The sequence below is a fragment of the Lepidochelys kempii genome, chromosome 14 (genome assembly GCF_965140285.1).
Source record: "Lepidochelys kempii isolate rLepKem1 chromosome 14, rLepKem1.hap1, whole genome shotgun sequence".
Lineage (NCBI taxonomy): Eukaryota > Metazoa > Chordata > Testudines > Cheloniidae > Lepidochelys > Lepidochelys kempii.
This window is the reverse complement of record NC_136393.1, coordinates 37,708,102-37,727,047: the sequence shown is the minus strand read 5'-3', so window position 1 is coordinate 37,727,047 and position 18,946 is coordinate 37,708,102. Positions and strand designations below refer to the sequence as shown.

The 18,946-nt window shown below is 48.4% G+C and overlaps 2 protein-coding genes across 2 annotated transcripts in view; both read right to left on the bottom strand.

The window, feature by feature from the left end:
* Positions 1–18,946, bottom strand: part of LOC140898417 (uncharacterized) — a 28,742-nt gene that overhangs the window by 5,376 nt on the left and 4,420 nt on the right. The window contains exons 4-5 of the mRNA XM_078848896.1: positions 14,260–14,373; positions 12,535–13,890 (exon numbers count right to left, since the gene is read on the bottom strand). Coding sequence (XP_078705022.1) covers positions 12,535–13,890; positions 14,260–14,373 — 1,470 coding nt within the window. The remainder of the gene's footprint in view (positions 1–12,534; positions 13,891–14,259; positions 14,374–18,946) is intronic.
* Positions 436–7,297, bottom strand: LOC140898416 (zinc finger protein 707). The gene is made up of 4 exons (XM_073312229.2): positions 7,040–7,297; positions 5,992–6,083; positions 5,319–5,445; positions 436–615 (listed from the first exon to the last, which is right to left on the bottom strand). The coding sequence occupies exons 2-4, from the start codon at positions 6,013–6,015 to the stop codon at positions 479–481; spliced, it is 288 nt and encodes a 95-aa protein (XP_073168330.1). The 5' UTR covers positions 6,016–6,083; positions 7,040–7,297; the 3' UTR covers positions 436–478.

The following is an 18,946-nucleotide window of genomic DNA, read 5'->3' as shown; positions in this document are numbered from 1 at the left end:
CCCAGCTGCATCTCTGAGCTGTGTCGAACTTCCCAGGCATTTCCCTGTTCCAAGCCCTGGGAAAAATTCCCTTCAGCTCTTCTCAAAAACCTCTCCTGCAGTTCCACTTGCCCAGGACCTTCCTGCTGCTGATTCTCCTCCTTGTTCTCACTCACTGTCCTCTCACCTGCTGGGAGAGAGAGAACCCAGACAGGAGTCACTGCCTGTGCCGGGGAGAAAGGACCGAAAGGGGAATAGCAAAGAGGGAAAACACCACACAGTGACTGCTGGGGAGATGGAGACATTGGATTCTGCCTCCACATCCCAACCAAACACTCCCAGGTAAATAAAGTCAGGGAGGAAATTCCCGAGAGCTAACAGGATGAATGGGAAGCTGTGACTGACATTTGCTGGGATGATATGACACCAGAACTGAGGGCTCTCACTCACCGCACATTTTGGGAGTCCCAGTTTTTCCTTCACTCGCCAGATGTTTCTGTCACGGTTTCCCTGCCCCCTCACCTGTGCGGGTGCCTCTTGGGCTCTCCCTTTCCTTGGCAGCCTGGAGATCCGGGACCCAAGGCTCCTCCCCTCCTTCCAGCCGGGCGATCAGCTCAGGTTTGGGAATGGGGAATCCTGCAGAGGGGGTGAAATCAGGCAAGTTCAGGGCGCATGGAGTCTTGGTGGAGTATCTGTCATAAAGGGCATTCCCTGAGTTTAACCTGACCCCGATTTGTGCTGGAAGGGGTGATGATGTGGAATGTAAACAGATGAGGGACAGGGTCACTGAGCCCCCTTGGGAGCGGCAGACATGTAGGGAGATAGTGGGAACCGACATGGTCTCACTAGGAGTTCCCAGAATCTGTGCCCCCTGGGGGACAACACATCTAGATAGACTTACAAGCAGTGCTGGGGAGGAGCCAATGGTCATGGTACGTAGGTATCAATGACACAAAGGAAAGTTAGGATAAGGTTCCTGGGGGCCAAAGTTAGTCTGATAGGTAAGAGATTAAAATTTATTGTCTGAAATGCTTCTGGTTCCACGCGCAAGGCCAGGAAGACAGGCAGAAATGCAGGGTGTCAATGCATGGATGAGATGATGGCATAGGAAGGAGGGATTTAGCTTTATTAAAAACCGGGGAAGGAAGAGACTCTATAAGACGGATGGGCTCCCACTAAACCAAAATCAAACCACACTGCTGGCATGTGAAATTAAAATGGTTGTAGAGGGTTTTTCAAACTAAGGGCTGGGGAAAAGCGGCCAAGTGCGGAGGAGGAAACGGTTCAGGCAGAAGCATCTCTTAAGAATGAATTTATTAAAAAAGTGACTCTATACCCTAGTACTGAGGCTAGGGAAGGAGTTGATAAAGTACAGATAGGAGCTAGAGAGGAACAGTTATGCAAAAAAATGTCCTATTGAAACATAACACATGACGGCAAGCATATTGAGAAAATGTACAAATGCTTACACACAAATACATATGAATGCTTACAAACAAATGCTAGAAGTCTACAAATACTAGGATGGCTGAACTAGAGTGCCTGGGTTAAAGGAGGTTATTGATATAACAGGCGTTGCGGAAACACGGTGGAATGAGGATAATCAATGGGACACAGTAATACAAGGGTACAAAATATATAGGAACAATAGAGTAGGTCACACTGGTGGGGCAGTGGTGCTATTATATGATAAATAAAAAACCCAGAGTCAAATAGGGTGAATATCTAAAATGAATCCAACTGTAAATGATGGATAGAAATTCCAAGCTTGAAAAATAGGAGTATAGCAGTAGGAATATGCTACTGACCACCTGACCAGGATGGTGACCGTGACTGTGATATGCTAAGGGAGGTCAGAGAGGCAGAAGAAAATGTAAAAATAATGGGTGAGTTCATCCATCCTCCTATTGACAGGATAAATGTCACCTCAGGATGATTCAGAGACAACATTTCTAGACACCATAAATCAGAGGTTCTCAAACTGTGAGCTCCATTCAGGTGGTCCACGGACAGTTCCCTCTGAGACATTGTTTCCCAAACTGGGATTTGCGAACCCCTGGGGGGTTGCACAATGTTACAGGGCGTTCTCTGGGAAAAATTCCTTAATGGCGGACAGAGCTGTCCCTAGGGACCCCGGGCACCATGGGGCCAGCAGCCTGGAGCTTCGGGGGCTTCCAAGAGCTAAGCAGATCAAAGCAAGCACATCCATCACACTGAGATGTAAACTTCAAGACTCCTTATAAGAAATGGAAAGGGAGGTAGATTTTTTTTAACTGTTTTTAAAATTAAATAGGCTGCTAGTATTGTTTTAAAATTCTTATGAAGAACAAGTTTAAGGTTTGTTGTAATGTGCATGGTTTGCCTGGACTGCTCAAGACCTGAATGCTTGTGTAAGAGGAACTCCTTGAGTTGGCTGCTTAAATCCCTTCATGCTGCCTCACATCTGATACTCCTTGATGAAACCTAGGAGCCTTGTCTTATAACAGGCTTAATCAAAGTGATACGACCTACAAAAGTGAGATCGTGGAAGAATGTTTCCATTTTCATAATGTAATAAAAATACAGTAATGATAAATAATAATAATAGTGTGTAATAAGCATGTAATAAAACCAAATTTTATATTTCCAAGATCACTGCTTTTCTAATTTATGCTCAGGTAAGGGAGAAAATCTCTGGAAATATTCATTTTTAGGAGGGGGTTTTCGAGACTTGACATTTTAGTAAAAGAGGTTTGTGGGTTGTTAAAGTTTGGGAACCACTGCTCTAAGCCTAAGAGTATTCCCATTGACTCTTAAGTAGCAAGCAGCACTAGGTTTGGTGGGGGTGCTGCTAGGTGTTTTGTAGGATAAAGACCTTATTTGCAAGCTCTTTGAAGCAGGAATCTGTCTGCAAACTCCAAGCCATGTGTTAATGTGCTCCAGGACCTATAAAAACTCAACGAGTCCACTGTGAGTTTTTGAGTTGGTGACACCCACAATGTGAAACCAGAAGAACTTTGCCTGTTTCTACAGGGCTCTGTTGCATTTGCACAGCGTGGGTCCTAAACAATCATTTAAACTCCCCCTCATCAACCACTTGATATTTTACTTCACTTCATATTTTCAGTGTTGTTACTGGTTTGTGATTTTGTTTTGCTCTTTGTGTCACGTTGTTACTTATTTTTAATGTTCTATGTGTGTGAAGTATTAATCAAATTTAGAGTGGACATTTCAGAGAAATTGCATAAGCCTGAGCAAATGCCTTTTACTCTCCTTTCCAGTATCAGAAAATATTGCATTAATATTTGCGATGAGAGCATGACTATTTCTAGTTGACTCACAGATTTGTTTAGCATCTTAAAGCTGAGCTATCTGTACAGATAATATGCATGTATGAGGAACAGTTAATTAGTAAGGGTTTTTTTATATAGTGCTTTTATCCAAAGCGCTTTACAATAGCTTTACAATCAACATTCGGAAAGATCATTAAGTGTCTGCCGAGATCCTCAGCAACATTCAAATGGTCCATGAAAAAAACATTTGAGAACCACTGCCATAAATTATTGCTTCTTGGAGCAGCTAGATCTCGAGTGCACCAGAGGAGAGGCAATTCTTGATTTAGTCCTAAGTGGAGGACAGGATCTGGTCCAAGTGGTAATTGTAGCTGAACTGCTCAGTAAAAGTGACCTGTAATATAATTAAATTTAATATCCTTGTAGGAGGGAATACACCAAAAAGTCTAACATCAGTACGGGCAAATTGGTTGAAACTATGGTAAAAGAAAGAATGATCAGACACATAGATGAACACAATATGTTGGGGAAGAGTCAACACAGCTTTTGTAAAAGGAAATCATGCCTCACCAATCTATTAGAATTCTTTCAGAGAGTCAACAAGCATGTGGACCCACCACAGTAACATTTAACTTTAACAAGGGAAACGACAAGAGAATGAGGATGCTAGACAGGCAAAAATTAAAAAGAGCAGTCCCCAGGGTAAAATGCCTGCAAGCAACATGGAGATTACTTAAAAACACAGTAGGAGGACCAAAAAACTGCCACCATGGCTAAATAGCAGAGAAACAGAGGCCATTAGAGGCAAAAAAACATCCTTCCAAATTTGGGAATCCTGGTGGGGATAATAGGAAACTTGGGCAAGTTAATTCTAAAAGAACAATATTGGAGGCCAAGAAAGAATTCAAGAAACAACTTGCTGAAGATACAAAAATTAACAGTAATTTTGTTTTTAAGGTCACATGAAGGAGGAAGCCTACCAAACAGGAAGTGGGGCCACTAGATGACAAAGACTCTGGGAAAACAAAGCCACTGTAGGGAAGGTAAATGAATTTTTTGCATTGGTCTTCACTGCAGACGGTGTAGGGAGACACTCACATCAGAGCTATTCTTTTCTTTGAAGCCCATATTTGTCCCACATTGATGTTTCAATAGAAGATGTTTTAGACCAAACTGATAAATTAAACAGTAATAAGGAACCAGGCTCAGGAGGTATTCGCCCAAGAGTTCTCAAGGAACTAAAATATGAAATTGCAGAGCTACTGATTGTAGTCTGCACTTCAGCCTTGGTACCAGATTAATACACACAAGAGGAAGTATTTTTTCACACAACGCAGAGTTAGCCTGTGGAACTCATTGTCGATGTATGTTCTGATGGCCAAAAAAGTATAACTGGGTTCAAAAAAGAACTGGAAAACCTCACGGAGAATAGGTCCAGCTAGGGCTATTAGCCAAGATGGTCAGGAACGCAACCCCATGCTTGGAGTGATGGCGAACATCTGGCTAACGGAAATTGGGAATGGAAGACAGGTGTGGGTGACTCCAGAATTCCTGGTCTCACCCCAGAGTCTGCACCCCCAGCCAGAGCCCTCACCCCCTCGCATCCCAATCCTCTGTCCCAGCCCTAAACCCCTCATCCCCAGCCCCACCCCAGAGCCCACCCCCGCAGCCAGAGCCCTCACAGCTTTGCACCTCAACCTTCTGCCCCAGGCCTAAGCCCCCTTCCACACTCCAAACCCCTTGGCCCTATCCCCACCACATGAATTTTGTATGTGCACCAACATGAAGGTGATGTGTCACACATCCCCTCCATATTGGTGCACATAACAAAATTCATTCCACTCAGGAGTGGGAAAAAAATATAGGGAACACTGAGGCAACTGTTATGTTCTTACATTTCTGATACCCCCATCCCACTGGAGGGAGTATGGAGATGAAAGTCTATCTCACACTGGAGCTGGGGACTACACGACCCTCCCCCCCGAATCCAACTGACCAGGGAAGAACCTAGAGTCAGACATGCAGATCCCACAGCTTCTAATAACTTAGGGGACAGGAATCCCTTACCCAGTGAGGTCACCGTCTCGTAGTTCTCCTGCATGACGTCCCTGTAGAGAGCTCTCTGAGCAGGATCCAGCAGAGCCCCCTGCCCCGCAGTGAAATACACAGCCACCTCCTCAAAGGTCACCGGCATCTGAAACAAGAGTCCCCAACTCAGCACCTGCTGCTCCAGCCACAATTCATGGGGGAGAAAGGTCAATAAAATGGAAGCTCTGGGAAAGCCAGAGTAGCAGAATCCCACCCCAACCCTGCTCAGAGCAGCCAGGAGGCTTCAGGTGGTGGGAGAAGGCAAGAGCTCCTTGTCTCCCCAGCAGATGGAACAGGGCAGGCTCTTCTCATTTCCCACTCGCTTGCCAGCCATAGGGAGATACGGGAAGCAGAGCTCTGAGCCAGGGACAGGAATCCTGACAGCTTCCCTTTGTATTTCACAGCACCCTTTGGCCAGTAGGGTCAGGGTCCAGAACTGGGAGTCTGGTCAGTTTCCCCAGCCCTGCCCAGGGGGGTGTTTCCTGGTTCAGAAATGAAGGAACGTTCCCCCCTGACCATGGGCCTGTTCAGAAAATCATTTCCCAGCAGGTTTGTCACACGCTGGCCGCCCCGTGCCTCACCCTGCGTGTTTCCTGCCCCTCCCCCTCTACAGCAACCCCCCCCCCCCCGCAGCTCCCTGAAAATCCCCTACCTGAGCTGGCTCCATCACAGCCATTTCTCTTCCCTGTCCCCTGGACGATCTGGAGCAAAATCTGGAGCAAAACGTGGACGTGATTCCTCAGCCTGTCAGGGCGAGAGGGGAGGTTACAGAAAGGGCTTGAGTTCACGTCACACCCCAATTCCCCCCAGGCTCTCTCCCTGCGGACAGACGCTCTGGGCTCTGCCACGCTGGGAAAACCCTCAGTCACTTTATCACAACACAGGGTAGGGACAGTGACAGGCAGGCAGAGGCTGATCCCATTGGTCCATCCACACTCATCCCCTGCCAGAGCCAGCAGTGAATCCGGTCTGACACCGGTGTGGGCGAGATCTGAATCCTGCAGGGAAATCAGAACAGGGCGCTGGGGAGCCCCGAACACTCAGGAGACAGACCCCACACCAGTATGGGTGTATCTGACAATAACACATCGGGAGCAGGGTGTGTGTCTGTGGGGTGGGGTGGGCTGGATATTTGCCTTGGTGCTTCTGAACCTTTGGGAAGAAGCCTCCACCGACCCCCAAAACATCATGGACTATTTGCAGTAAAAGATTTCCCCTCTAGCTGCTGGGTGGGGCAGCCCCTCCCCCTCTCCTGCCCCATGGGGTGGGTGAGCTGCCCTTGTATCTCTCCCTCTCCTTCTCCCCGACCGCTCCCTTCCCCAGCCAGTCTGCTCTTGCTCTCAGTCTCCCCCCAGCCTCCCCTCCCCACATCCCCCGTTTCCCTCGCAGTGACCCCCCCCCACTCAGAGTTTCCTTCTGTTGCAGCCCTGTTCCCATCCGCCCCATAAGTCTCCCCAGATTCTCCTGCATCGCCCCATCCCCCTTCAGCGCACCCCCGCCCCCATCCCATCCTGCCCCTCACACATCCCTGCTCCCCCTCAATACCACCTTATCTGCACCCCCGCCCCGCGCACACCGGGGGCTACGGCAGCTTTCCCGGGCCCGGGGCAGGGAATCGCAGCCGGCTCCGCGGGGAGCAGCCCGGGGCCAAACCCGCCCCCTGCAGCCCGGGGGTGACGGGGGCGGCGGGTCTCTCTTACCTTCCCCCCGAGCGGGGCCCCCGGGGCAGGGGCCGGGCCGGGAAGGGGCCCTGGCCGGGCTGGGGGCTCTGCCCTGGGAGAGGCTCCCGGGGAGCAGCGGGCAGGGCCCGGCTGGAGGTTCCCCTCTCCCGGCTGCAGCCCGGGCTCCGGGCTCCCAGCACCAGCCGCCGGGGCGCGGGGATCTCGCCGGGAGCCAGAGTCCCCGCAGCGGCTGCGAGTCACTTCCTGCGGCCGGGCCTGAGCCCCGCGATCCTCCCCCCAGAGCCGCCCCCCAGCCGCTCCTGGGTCCTAGCGATCAACCCACCGATCTGCAGGCCCCTGCCCCAGACCCTGCCCCCTGGGGACCCCACCAGCCTGGGCGCGGGCAGCTTCTCCCAGCCCTATGCAGGCGTCCTGCCCAGAAGCCACAGGATCACTGGGGGGACAGAAAGAAGCCGGGAGATCCCGGGGAGCGGGGAGAAGGGGGCTTTCCATGGGGGCTGGGGGTTGTTCCAGAGAGCCCCCCATGTCTGCATGGACACAGGGGTGATGGGCTCGGGTCCTGGTCCTAGAGAGGCTGCCCGGGACACGTTTCTCGGTGACACCGTCCGACTCAGCGTGTGAGTCCCTCGAGTACAAAACTGGTACACGGAGCCCTTTGCCAGAGACGGTCTCTTGTCTCCACACCCCCATCCGCGGCTACCAGCCCTGGGCTGGAGCTACCAGCTCTGCTCCCCCGGCTCTCAGGTCAGGGAGCTGCCAGTGCCACGGCAACAGGTTCATTCAGTGATTTGTAGGCCCGGATTCACCCATCCCTGGGGCTCTAGGCAAACCCCCCTCATGTCTGCCCCCCACCCCCAGGAATCCCAACTACCCCTTGCCCAGCTGGCTCCCCCATGTGGGCACTGAGTGCTGGTCCCCATCCAGAGCCTGGATGTCAGCGGCAAAGCTCCGGCCGGCCTGGTTCAGGTCGTCTTGGTGCTCTGCCCATTTAGGATTGGCTCCAGGGTCAAAATTTTTCCTGGGGGAGCAGGGGTTTCAGCGCCACTCACTGACTGGCACCCACTTTGTGGTCAGCCCTGGCTCCACTGGATCCCTCCAGGGTTAGGAGTCTGGCAGAGAAGGGCTGGGGGGGCAGTTGATTCAGTAACTGTTGTGGCCAGAGGGGTCTGGGCCCTGCTCAGAGAGAGGAGGCCCCTCTCCATCTCTCTTTGTTTTCCAGCCTAAGTCATAAGCTGCTGCCTCCTCCATCGGGATCTGGGAGCCCGAACTGCACAGCTGCTGCTCCCCAAGCAGGGTCTGTGCTGGGGAGAGACCCTTAGCAAAGCCCACTCTGTGCCCAGAGCATCTGAAGATGTACACTGGGCCAGAGGAAGAGACTGACTCAGCAGCCCAGGGGTTGGGGCACCTGCCGGGGTGAGCCCTGTCCCCTTTCCCAAGGACTCTGTAATGACACCCAACGTGTCCCAGGTTTAGCAGGAGAGATTGAGGGAGCCCGACGTTGGATGATCCCCTGGCCCAATGGTGAGAGCATCTCCTTTGAGTAATATTTAATCACGGGTAGTTTTAGTAAAAGTCACGGATAGGTCACGGGCAATAAACAGGAATTCACAGAAGCCTGTGACCTGTCCGTGACTTTTACTATAAATACCCGTGATGACTAAATCTCTGCTTCTGGGGCCCCGCTACTCTGGGGGGGGGGGGTGCTCCAGTGGTGGGGGCTGATGGGCCTGAGTGGCCCACTGCTCTAAAGCCCCCAGCGACCATTCTCCCGCTGGCTTCTGGGGCTGCCCCTGGGCCACTGCTCCGGCCGCTCCCGGGACCACTGCTTCTCGGGCAGTCCCTGAGGCTGGCCCCCCAGGACTGATGCTTGGACACTCTCTGGGTGTGGGAATGTTGTTCGTTCAAGCAAAATTTATGTCCAAAAATACGTCAGAGGCCCCTGAGTTTCCTGGAATCCTCGGCTCAGACATGGCAGGATGTTGTAAGTAAAAGGAAGTTGGACAGCGGTGGCTTGCTGACTGATCATGGCTAGGGTACTGGTTGACAGAAGGGGGCTTTCTTGATCAGGGCAGAACATTAATCATATTGGGATACCTCGGGATGAAGTGCCCAAGTTCCCCGCAGTGTAGGCATAGGTCTACTGGTTCCTTACTGTGGCAGTATAACAGGGTTGAAGCTGGTCAGCCAGTGCGGGTTGAAAACTGGATTTCCTAGTCGGCATTCAGCCAGGTGATCGACAATGATGCACAGCTTGGCCACAGCCTCTGGGTTGATTGGGGGCTCTATCTGGCATGGGAAATAGGAATGTTCTGCTGCTTCGTTCCATCTAGTGCCAGCTGCTAAGGGTTGGAATTCTGCAGCGAACCTGGTAACTGGGCTATTCCCCTGGCATAAGTCCTGAAGTGTGTTCTCAGCAGAATGGGTGCAATTTGGGTCATTGAAGACAGCCACCACGTCTCAGCTGAATTCCTCAAGATGCCCCGGCAAGGAGCTGGAAGTTCTAGTGGGTGGAAACACCCAGACTAGGGCTTCCCTCACTAATAGGCTGATTATGAACCCCACTTGGGCCTAGTCACTGGGAAATGAACAGGGTCGTAGCATGAACAGGAGCCCGCCCTGATTCAGGAAGCTGTGAAATTCCCTGTGGTCGCTGTCTAACTTGGCCAGCAGCAGAATCTTTAGTTCCCGAGTGACCTGGGCTCTGGGTAGTGAGGCCTCAGTCTGGGGTGGCAGCCTCTGAAAGGTATCCATTACCTCTGAGAAGAAGAGGAAGGCCTTACTGGAGGCCAATTTCTCAGCCAATCAGGTCTCCGGTTTTCTCTCTTGGGTGGCTCAAACTGGCAGGATCACAATCAGGTTGTGGGTGGTTGTGTCTAAAGGTCAGAACCATGAGGATGACCAGGCACCTGGAGGGGAGAGTGGAATCAAGCTGGAGACAAGAATCAGGACCACAGGGCACGTGGGGTCATAGTCAAGAGCAGAGCTGTAAGCATGAAAAGGAGTCAATGTATGAATTTGCCAGGGTGCCGGATAGATTTCAAAGCTGAAACCTAACAAACTCGGCCTAAATATAATAGAATCCAACAGAATCCCTTGTATTCAGTCCAGGGAACATTAGCTTACTAGTTTTAATGATGGGTTCTTTTCAGGTCCATTTTTAAGTTGAACTGTGTTTCTCACATCAGGACACATGCTTATCCTCAACCAAACAACCATTTATTAATTCACCCAGAGTCACATCAATATACAATCAGCAGTTTACCACCAAAGTGCAGAAACAACCAAAGTGCTAGGTGTATACAACACACACAACAGTCTTGCTAGCATTGAGGCTCAGCAGTTGTATCAAGTAACAAAGTACCAAGATTTCTGATTACATTGACTTGTGACCGTCAATTCTAAATTCCTAACACATTTATCACACTTCCCAGGGTGCACTTGTCTGCAAGGCACTTTGAAGAGTGTGGTTAGTACAGTTTGACTGGACTAGTCCGAAAGAGACAAGTTTAGAGTATTAAAAACAATTGCTAAACACAATTCTTTTCAATCGTTTAGGCCAATTTGCTTGGGCTTAACAAAGAAGTTAAAATATGATTACTTGACATCTCACTAGAGAGCACAGGCTCAGCAGGATAACTCTCAGTAATTTATATGAAAGAACAGAAGGGGAAATGCAATCCTTGAAATTCAATCTCACCACTTCTTATCCATATAACCCTGGGCTGGGGGAAGAGTTCTTTCCACACGTCTTGTCCGGGAGTGAGTCATACTTAGGAATTTTTCACTTTCTTGTTGGGTTCAGCCAACTCTCTTTAGCACATGGTGACTTCAGTTTATATAGCCTAGTTTCAGGGCTCATAGGAAAGGGCCACACACACATTCCTACTGGACTCAGGTCAAATGAGTGCTTAGGGTTTTTCTTTGCTGCCTCCATTGGTATCCAGTTGGTGGCGTCAGTATATCACAATTTACTTCAATACTTTTTTTTAATCAGAGGCTTTATACATTTGATTCATTTCAAGGATTGTATTTCATCATTAACCCCTCCTATGGATTGGGACAGCCCCTTCTAAGCAATTTCTCTTAATATCCCAAAGTTATACCATGGTTTATATCTTTTTATATTTCTTCTTCCTTGTGCCAGACAATTCTTAGAGAGCAACATTTACAATGAAAACCAACAAAACCTTTATACTCTTCTAAATTTAGAGGACATACTCCATACATTCTTTGATTGTACATAAGCATTTCACCTTATTTAGGACGTACAACAGAACAAGAGACATTTTCCACATACGGAAGGATGTAGATCTGATTCAGAATCACAACGCTGACAAAGGTGCAAATTTTAATTTGGGGGGGAAAGAGATGATTCACAGCATATTTGATTTACAAGGAAAAGAATGTATAGTTTATTCTTTGGGGTGAAAACATTTTGCATAGGCAAGCAGGGTGTGACCCTTGCTTGGTAACTTGGAGTTCTTTTTAGCTAGGCTGGGAGGGAGAAAGAGGTTTATACATGAGCAAATTATGAGATATTCTTGCCTAGCTGATTAACAGTACTCTCATTTAGACATTTTAGTTTCTATTCTTGGGGAGAGGAAATCCCAACCTTGGCTGATCTATGGGTTCTTAGACAAGATGTGTCATATAATATGAACCATTTTCTTGCGGTCTTTACTTCTTAGGTGGATCCTATTTTGCGATAAACAGAGGCGGACTTTTCTATTTTTCTGAGGGCCAGAAGGAACAAGTAGCTATTAATCATTCAAACACATATCTGTTCCATACATTTCTCAGAGCCAAGGGTGAAACCAGGGATAAAAAGCTGAAAGCCAGAGTGGGTACGCCGGAAGTATGGTCAGGAAGCTGAGCCAGGGGTTGCAAAGATGGAGAAGGAAAGGAACTGAAGCAGGCAGCTGGGCCCAAGAGCAGACTGGTGAGAAGCAGAAAGCAAGAAGCAGGACCAAATGCAGCTGCAGGAGTGGAACGTATTGAGCTTCCAACGAGCTCTGGCTGCTGCTGGGTGATGTAGTAGCTAGCTCCACCCCTTTACCCGTCAGGAAGTGCAATCAATCAGTCACACTCTGCCAGGTTAGCTGTGCCCAGTGAGTGGACCCTGCTGCAGCAAGATCCCGGACAGTCTGTGCTGGTACTGTAGAGAAAGACCAGGTGTGTGGGTTTTCTCAGAGCTTGGGTGCTCTTTTAGCACATTGTTGGAAAAGTGAGATTTTAATGTTGGGGGCGGGAGGGGGCGGCAATTTTAATTGTGCTCCTAATGAGCAATTGGCTAAGAACTCTGGAACCGCATCCACTGTCTGCTCAGTGACTTTCAACTCTTCTACAGGCTCAAATCTGTCATTTCTTGTTTTCACTGCGTTTTATGTACCGATTTTATTAAAAGTATTTTTAAAAGTCAAAAATTGCTCTCGTAGGAATTCTCCAATGTATAAAAATGTAAGAGCTCCCACTGAATTTTTTCCCACCATTGAAGTGTTTCTAGGGTATCTCACCCTTGTGGATTCTCCGATGTTTGGTGAGGTAGGAGCTGTTATTGAAGTTTTTCCCACAGTCCAAACATTTATGGGTTTTCTCTCCCATGTGGATTGTCTGATGTGTGATAAGGTGTGATCTCTGAATGAATCTTTTCCCACAGTTGAGGCACGTGTGAGGTTTCTCTCCCGTATGGATTCTCTGATGTCTAATAAGGGCTGATCTCTGACTAAAACTTTTCCCACAGACCAAACATGTATGGGGTTTCTCTCCCGTATGGATTCTCTGATGCGTAATAAGGGCTGATCGCCGAACAAAACTTTTCCCACATTCGATGCACTTATAATGTCTCTCTCCCGTGTGGGTTCTCTGATGCATAATAAGGTGTGAGCTCTGATTGAAAGTTTTCCCACACTCAAGACATTTATAGGGTCTCTCTCCTGTGTGAATTCGCCGATGTTTAGTAAGGTGTGAGCTGTGACTGAAGCTTTTGCCACAGTCCAAGCATTTATGAGGTCGCTCTCCCGTGTGAATTCTCTGATGAATAATAAGTTGTGATCTCACATTGAAGCTTTTCCCACAGTCGAGGCACTGATAGGGTTTATCTCCCGTGTGGGTTCTCAGATGCGTGATAAGACTAGAGCTCTGATTGAAACTTTTCCCACACTCAAGACACTTATAGGGTCTCTCTCCCGTGTGCAGTCTCTGATGCGTAATAAGGTAGGAGCTGTGATTGAAACATTTCCCGCAATCCAAACAAATATGGGGTTTCCCTCCCTTGTGGTTTTGCTGATGTTTAATAAGGTTTGACCTCACGTTGAATTCTTTCCCGCACTCCAGGCATTTATACGGTCTCTCTCCTGTGTGCAGCCTCTGGTGTGTAATAAGGTGTGAGCTCTGAGTGAAGGTTTTCCCACAGTCCAGGCATTTATAAGGTCGCTCCCCTGTGTGCATTCTGCCATGCTTAATAAGGTCTGAGCTCTTACTGAAGGTTTTCCCACAGTCCAAGCATTTATAGGGTTTCTCGCCTGAGTGGTTTCTCCGACATTTAACAAGCTTTCTACTCACATTGAACCTTTTCCTACTCTTTAGTTGTTTATAGGGTTTTTCTTCCTGGTGATATGTCTGTGGGGCTGTGGTTTCCTTGGGATCTTTGCATCCTCCCCCATACTGAATGGATTCATCAGCCCAAGAAATGAAGCAGTTTCTCAGCTGCCTCTCTGACCTGCACCAATTTCCCCAGGCTTTTCCCTGTTCCAAGCCCTGGGAAAAATTCCCTTCAGCTCTTCTCAAAAACCTCTCCTGGGGTTCCATTTGCTCAGGATCTTCCTGCTGCTGATTCTCCTCCTTGTTCTCACTCACTGTCCTCTCACCTGCTGGGAGAGAGAGAACCCAGACAGGAGTCACTGCCTGTGCCGGGGAGAAAGGACCGAAAAGGGGAATAGCAAAGAGGGAAAACACAACACAGTGACTGTTGGGGAGCTGGAGACGTTGGATTCTGCCTCCACATCCCAACCAAACACTCCCAGGTAAATAAAGTCAGGGAGGAAATTCCCAAGAGCTAACAGGATGGCTGGGAAGCCGTGACTGATATCTGCCTTGATGCTACAACACCTGCTGACTGCAGCCCTGACCTGGGTGAGACGGGGCAGAACTGGGGGCTCTCGCTCACGGCACATTTTGGGAGTCCCAGCTTTTTCCTTCACTTGCCAGATGTTTCTGTCTCAGTTTCCCTGACTCCTCACCTGTGCGGGTGCCTCTCGGGCTCTCCCTTTCCTTGTCGGCCTGGAGATCCGGGACCCACGGCTCTTCCCCTCGTTCCAGCCGGGCGATCAGGTCAGGTTTGGGAATGGGGAATCCTGCTCAGGGGGTGAAATCAGACCAGATCAGGATGCATGGAGCACTGGTAGAGTATCTGTCTCAAAGGGCATTCCCTGATTGTAACCTGGCCCTGAGCTGTGCTGGAGGGGGGGATGTGGAATCTGAACAGACAGGGACATAGTCATTGAGCCACCTTGGGAGAGGCAGACATGTGGGGAGGTGGGGGGAATTGACTCCCACTAGGAGTTCCCAGGATCTGTACGCTCTGGGGGGACTTGCTGATGCACACACAGCTCTGGAGTTAAACCGCTGCCTATTTCCAAATCTGCAGAGCCCAGAGCCCTCCCCATGGATGGAGCTAGTCCCAGGAAGGGAGGAGAACAAGGATTCTGTGTTGAGTGAGCAATAATACAGGCAGGACAATACACAGCTTCCGCCCCCTTGAAAGCTGGAGAGATGGGATGAATTAGCACAGTCATTAGAGTGCAATATGTTATTCACCTGCCTCACGGGCAGCTGGCGCATATGGCATATGTGTGTGCGCGATGCAAGCAACTCACTGCCCTTAGAGACAAAGTACAGGGTGTGGAGGCTAGAACGCCTTAACTGGAGGAGCAAAGGGAGACAGAGAGGTACAAAGAGGAGACTTTTAGTGCCATAGTAGAGTGGTCCCACCTCCTGTCCAACAGTCCCTGTGCTGTTGAGGAAGATGAAAGTCTTGGGGCTCAAAAGCATCACACTGGAACAGAGGGGACCATAGTTGGGACCTACCTTCCAGATGATGTCATGATGTCCTCTGCCACTGAGGATACCGCTTGATGGGTGACCCCAGTTATTAGGAAGAGACAGGTAATAGTAATGGGGGATTTGAATATTAGAAATATAGATAGTTGTGTTTGTGACAACCAGGAGAACCACATGGTGCATTGCCCACTGGATGCAAAGGTAGTAGCTCTCACAAGATATCTAGATAGCCTTACAAGTAATGCTGGGGAGGAGCTGATGGTCATGGTACATGCAGGTATTAATGACACATAGAAAGGTAGGACAGCATTCCTGGAGGCCAAAGTTAGTCTGCTAGATAAGAGATTGAAGTCCAGGACCTCCATAGAAGCATTCTCTGAAATGCTTCCAGTTACACGCACAAGGCCTGGAAGACAGGCAGAACTGTAGGGTCTCAATGCATGGACGAGATGATGGCGTAGGAAGGAGATATTTAGGTTTATTAGGAACTGGAGAACTTTTGGGGGAAGGAAGCAACTCTATAGGAGGGATGGGCTCCCACTAAACCAAAATGAAACCAGACTGCTGGCATGTAAAATTAAAAAGTTTGTAGAGTGGTTTTTAAACTAAGGGCAGGGGGAGAGCCTTGGATCAGGTGAAGACATCCCTTAGGGATGAATTTATTAAAGAGGTAGCTCTATATCCTCGTTTCGAGGCTAGGGAAGGAGTTGGTAAAGTACAGGTAGGAGCTAGAGAGGAACAGTGTCCCATTGAAACGTAACACATGAAGGCAAGCATATTGAGAAAATGTACAAGTGCTTATATACAAATGCTAGAAGTCGACAAATACTAAGATGGCTGAACTTGAGTGCATGGATTAAATGAGGTAATTGATATAACAGGCGTTGCAGAAACTCGGTGGAATGAGGATAATCAATGGGACACAGTAATACCAAGGTACAGAATATATAGCCATGATAGAGTAGGTCACGCTGGTGGGGCAGTGGTGCTATTATATGATAAATAAAAAAAACAGAGTCAAATTGGGTGAAAATCTAAAATGAATCAAACTGTAAATTATGGATAGAAATTCCATGCTTGAATATTAAGAGTATAGCAGTAGGAATATGCTACTGACCACATGACCAGGATAGTGACAGTGACTGTGATATGCTAAGGAAGGTCAGAGTGGCTACAGCAGTAGAAAATGCAAAAATAACGGGTGATGTCATTTACCCTCATATTGATGGGGTAAATGTCACCGCAGGGCATGATTCAGAGATAAAATTTCTAGACACCATAAATTACTGCTTCTTGGAGAAGCTAATCCTTGAAACCAGCAGTGGAAAGGCAATTCTTGATTTAATCCTAAGTGGAGGACAGGACTGGTCGAAGAGGTAACTATAGCTGAACCGTTCAGTAAAAATGACCTGTAATGTATTAAATTTGATATCCTTGTAGGGCGGAAAACACCAAAAAGTCTAACTTCAGTTCTGGGCAAACTGATCGAAACTATAGTAAAGAACAGAATTATCAGACCCACAGATGAACACAATATATTGGGGAAGAATCAATACAACTTTTGTGAAGGGAAATCATGCCTTACCAATCTATTAGAATTCTTTGAGAGTCAACAAGCATGCAGACCCCCCATAGTGACATTCAACTTTAACAAGGGAAATTACACAAGAATGAGGATGCTAGTTAGAAATTAAAAAGAGCAGTCACCAGGGTAAAATGCCTGCAACCAACATGGAGACTACTTAAAATTACCATAATAGAGGCTCAGACTAAGTGTCTACCCCAAATCAAAAGAGACAGTGGGAGGACCAAAAGAATGCTGCCATGGCTAAACAGCAGAGTAACAGAGGCCATTGGAGGCAAAAAAGCATCCTTTAAACTTTGGGACTCCTGGTAAGGATAAAAGGAAGGAGCGCAAACTCTGGCAAGTTAATTCTAAAAGTAAAATAAGGCAGGCCAAGTAAGAATTTGAGAAACAACTTGCTAAAGCCGCAAAAATTAACAGCAATTTTGTTCCACTGCATGCATCCAATGAAGTGGGCTGTAGCCCACGAAAGCTTATGCTCAGATAAATTTGTCTCAGCCCGACGTGCACGGGCTGAAATTGTGGAAAAGCAGCATCACTTGCCCCATAACCTCAGCCGTGCAGAACACAATGCCATCCACAGCCTCAGAAACAACTCTGACATCATAATCAAAAAGGCTGACAAAGGAGGTGCTGTTGTCATCATGAATAGGTCGGAATATGAACAAGAGGCTGCTCGGCAGCTCTCCAACACCACTTTCTACAAGCCATTACTCTATGATCCCACTGAGAGTTACCAAAAGCAACTACAGCATTTGCTCAAGAAACTTCCTGAAAAAGCTCAAGATCAAATCCGCACAGACACACCCCTGGAACCCCGACCTGGGATATTCTATCTACTACCCAAGATCCATAAACCTGGAAATCCTGGGCGCCCCATCATCTCAGGCATTGGCACCCTGACAGCAGGATTGTCTGGCTATGTAGACTCTCTCCTCAGGCCCTACGCTACCAGCACTCCCAGCTACCTTCGAGACACCACTGACTTCCTGAGGAAACTACAAAGAAGTATGGGCTGGATGAATGCACTATAAGGTGGGTAGAAAGTTGGCTAGATTGTCGGGCTTAACGGGTAGTGATCAATGGCTCCATGTCTAGTTGGCAGCCGGTGTCAAGTGGAGTGCCCCAGGGGTCGGTCCTGGGGCCGGTTTTGTTCAATATCTTCATAAATGATCTGGAGGATGGTGTGGATTGCACTCTCAGCAAATTTGCAGATGATACTAAACTGGGAGGAGTGGTAGATACGCTGGAGGGCAGGGATAGGATACAGAGGGACCTAGACAAATTGGAGGGTTGGGCCAAAAGAAATCTGATGAGGTTCAATAAGGATAAGTGCAGGGTTCTGCACTTAGGACGGAAGAACCCAATGCACAGCTACAGACTAGGGACCAAATGGCTAGGCAGCTGTTCTGCGGAAAAGGACCTAGGGGTGACAGTGGACGAGAAGCTGGATATGAGTCAGCAGTGTGCCCTTGTTGCCAAGAAGGCCAATGGCATTTTGGGATGTTTAAGTAGGGGCATAGCGAGCAGCTCGAGGGACATGATCGTCCCCCTCTATTCGACATTGGTGAGGCCTCATCTGGAGTACTGTGTCCAGTTTTGGGCCCCACACTACAAGAAGGATGTGGATAAATTGGAAAGAGTCCAACGAAGGGCAACAAAAATGATGAGGGGTCTGGAACACATGAGTTATGAGGAGAGGCTGAGGGAACTGGGATTGTTTAGTCTGCAGAAGAGAAGAATGAGGGGGGATTTGATAGCTGCTTTCAGCTACCTGAGAGGTGATTCCAGAGAGGATGGTTCTAGACTATTCCCAGTGGTAGAAGAGGACAGGACAAGGAGTAATGGTCTCAAGTTGCAGTGGGGGAGGTTTAGGTTGGATATTAGGAAAAACTTTTTCACTAGGAGGGTGGTGAAACACTGGAATGCGTTACCTAGGGAGGTGGTAGAATCTCCTTCCTTAGAAGTTTTTAAGGTCAGGCTTGACAAAGCCCTGGCTGGGATGATTTAATTGGGGATTGGTCCTGCTTTGAGCAGGGGGTTGGACTAGATGACGTCCTGAGGTCCCTTCCAACCCTGATATTCTATGATTCTAAGTGAGCTGTAGCTCACAAAAGCTTATGCTCAAATAAATTGGTTAGTCTCTAAGGTGCCACAAGTACTCCTTTTCTTTTTGCGAATAAATGGTCAGTTTTCACAATGGAGCGAGGTGAATAGCGGAGCCCCCAAAGAATCTGTACTGGGACCTCTGTTATTCAACATATTCATTAATGATCTGGGGA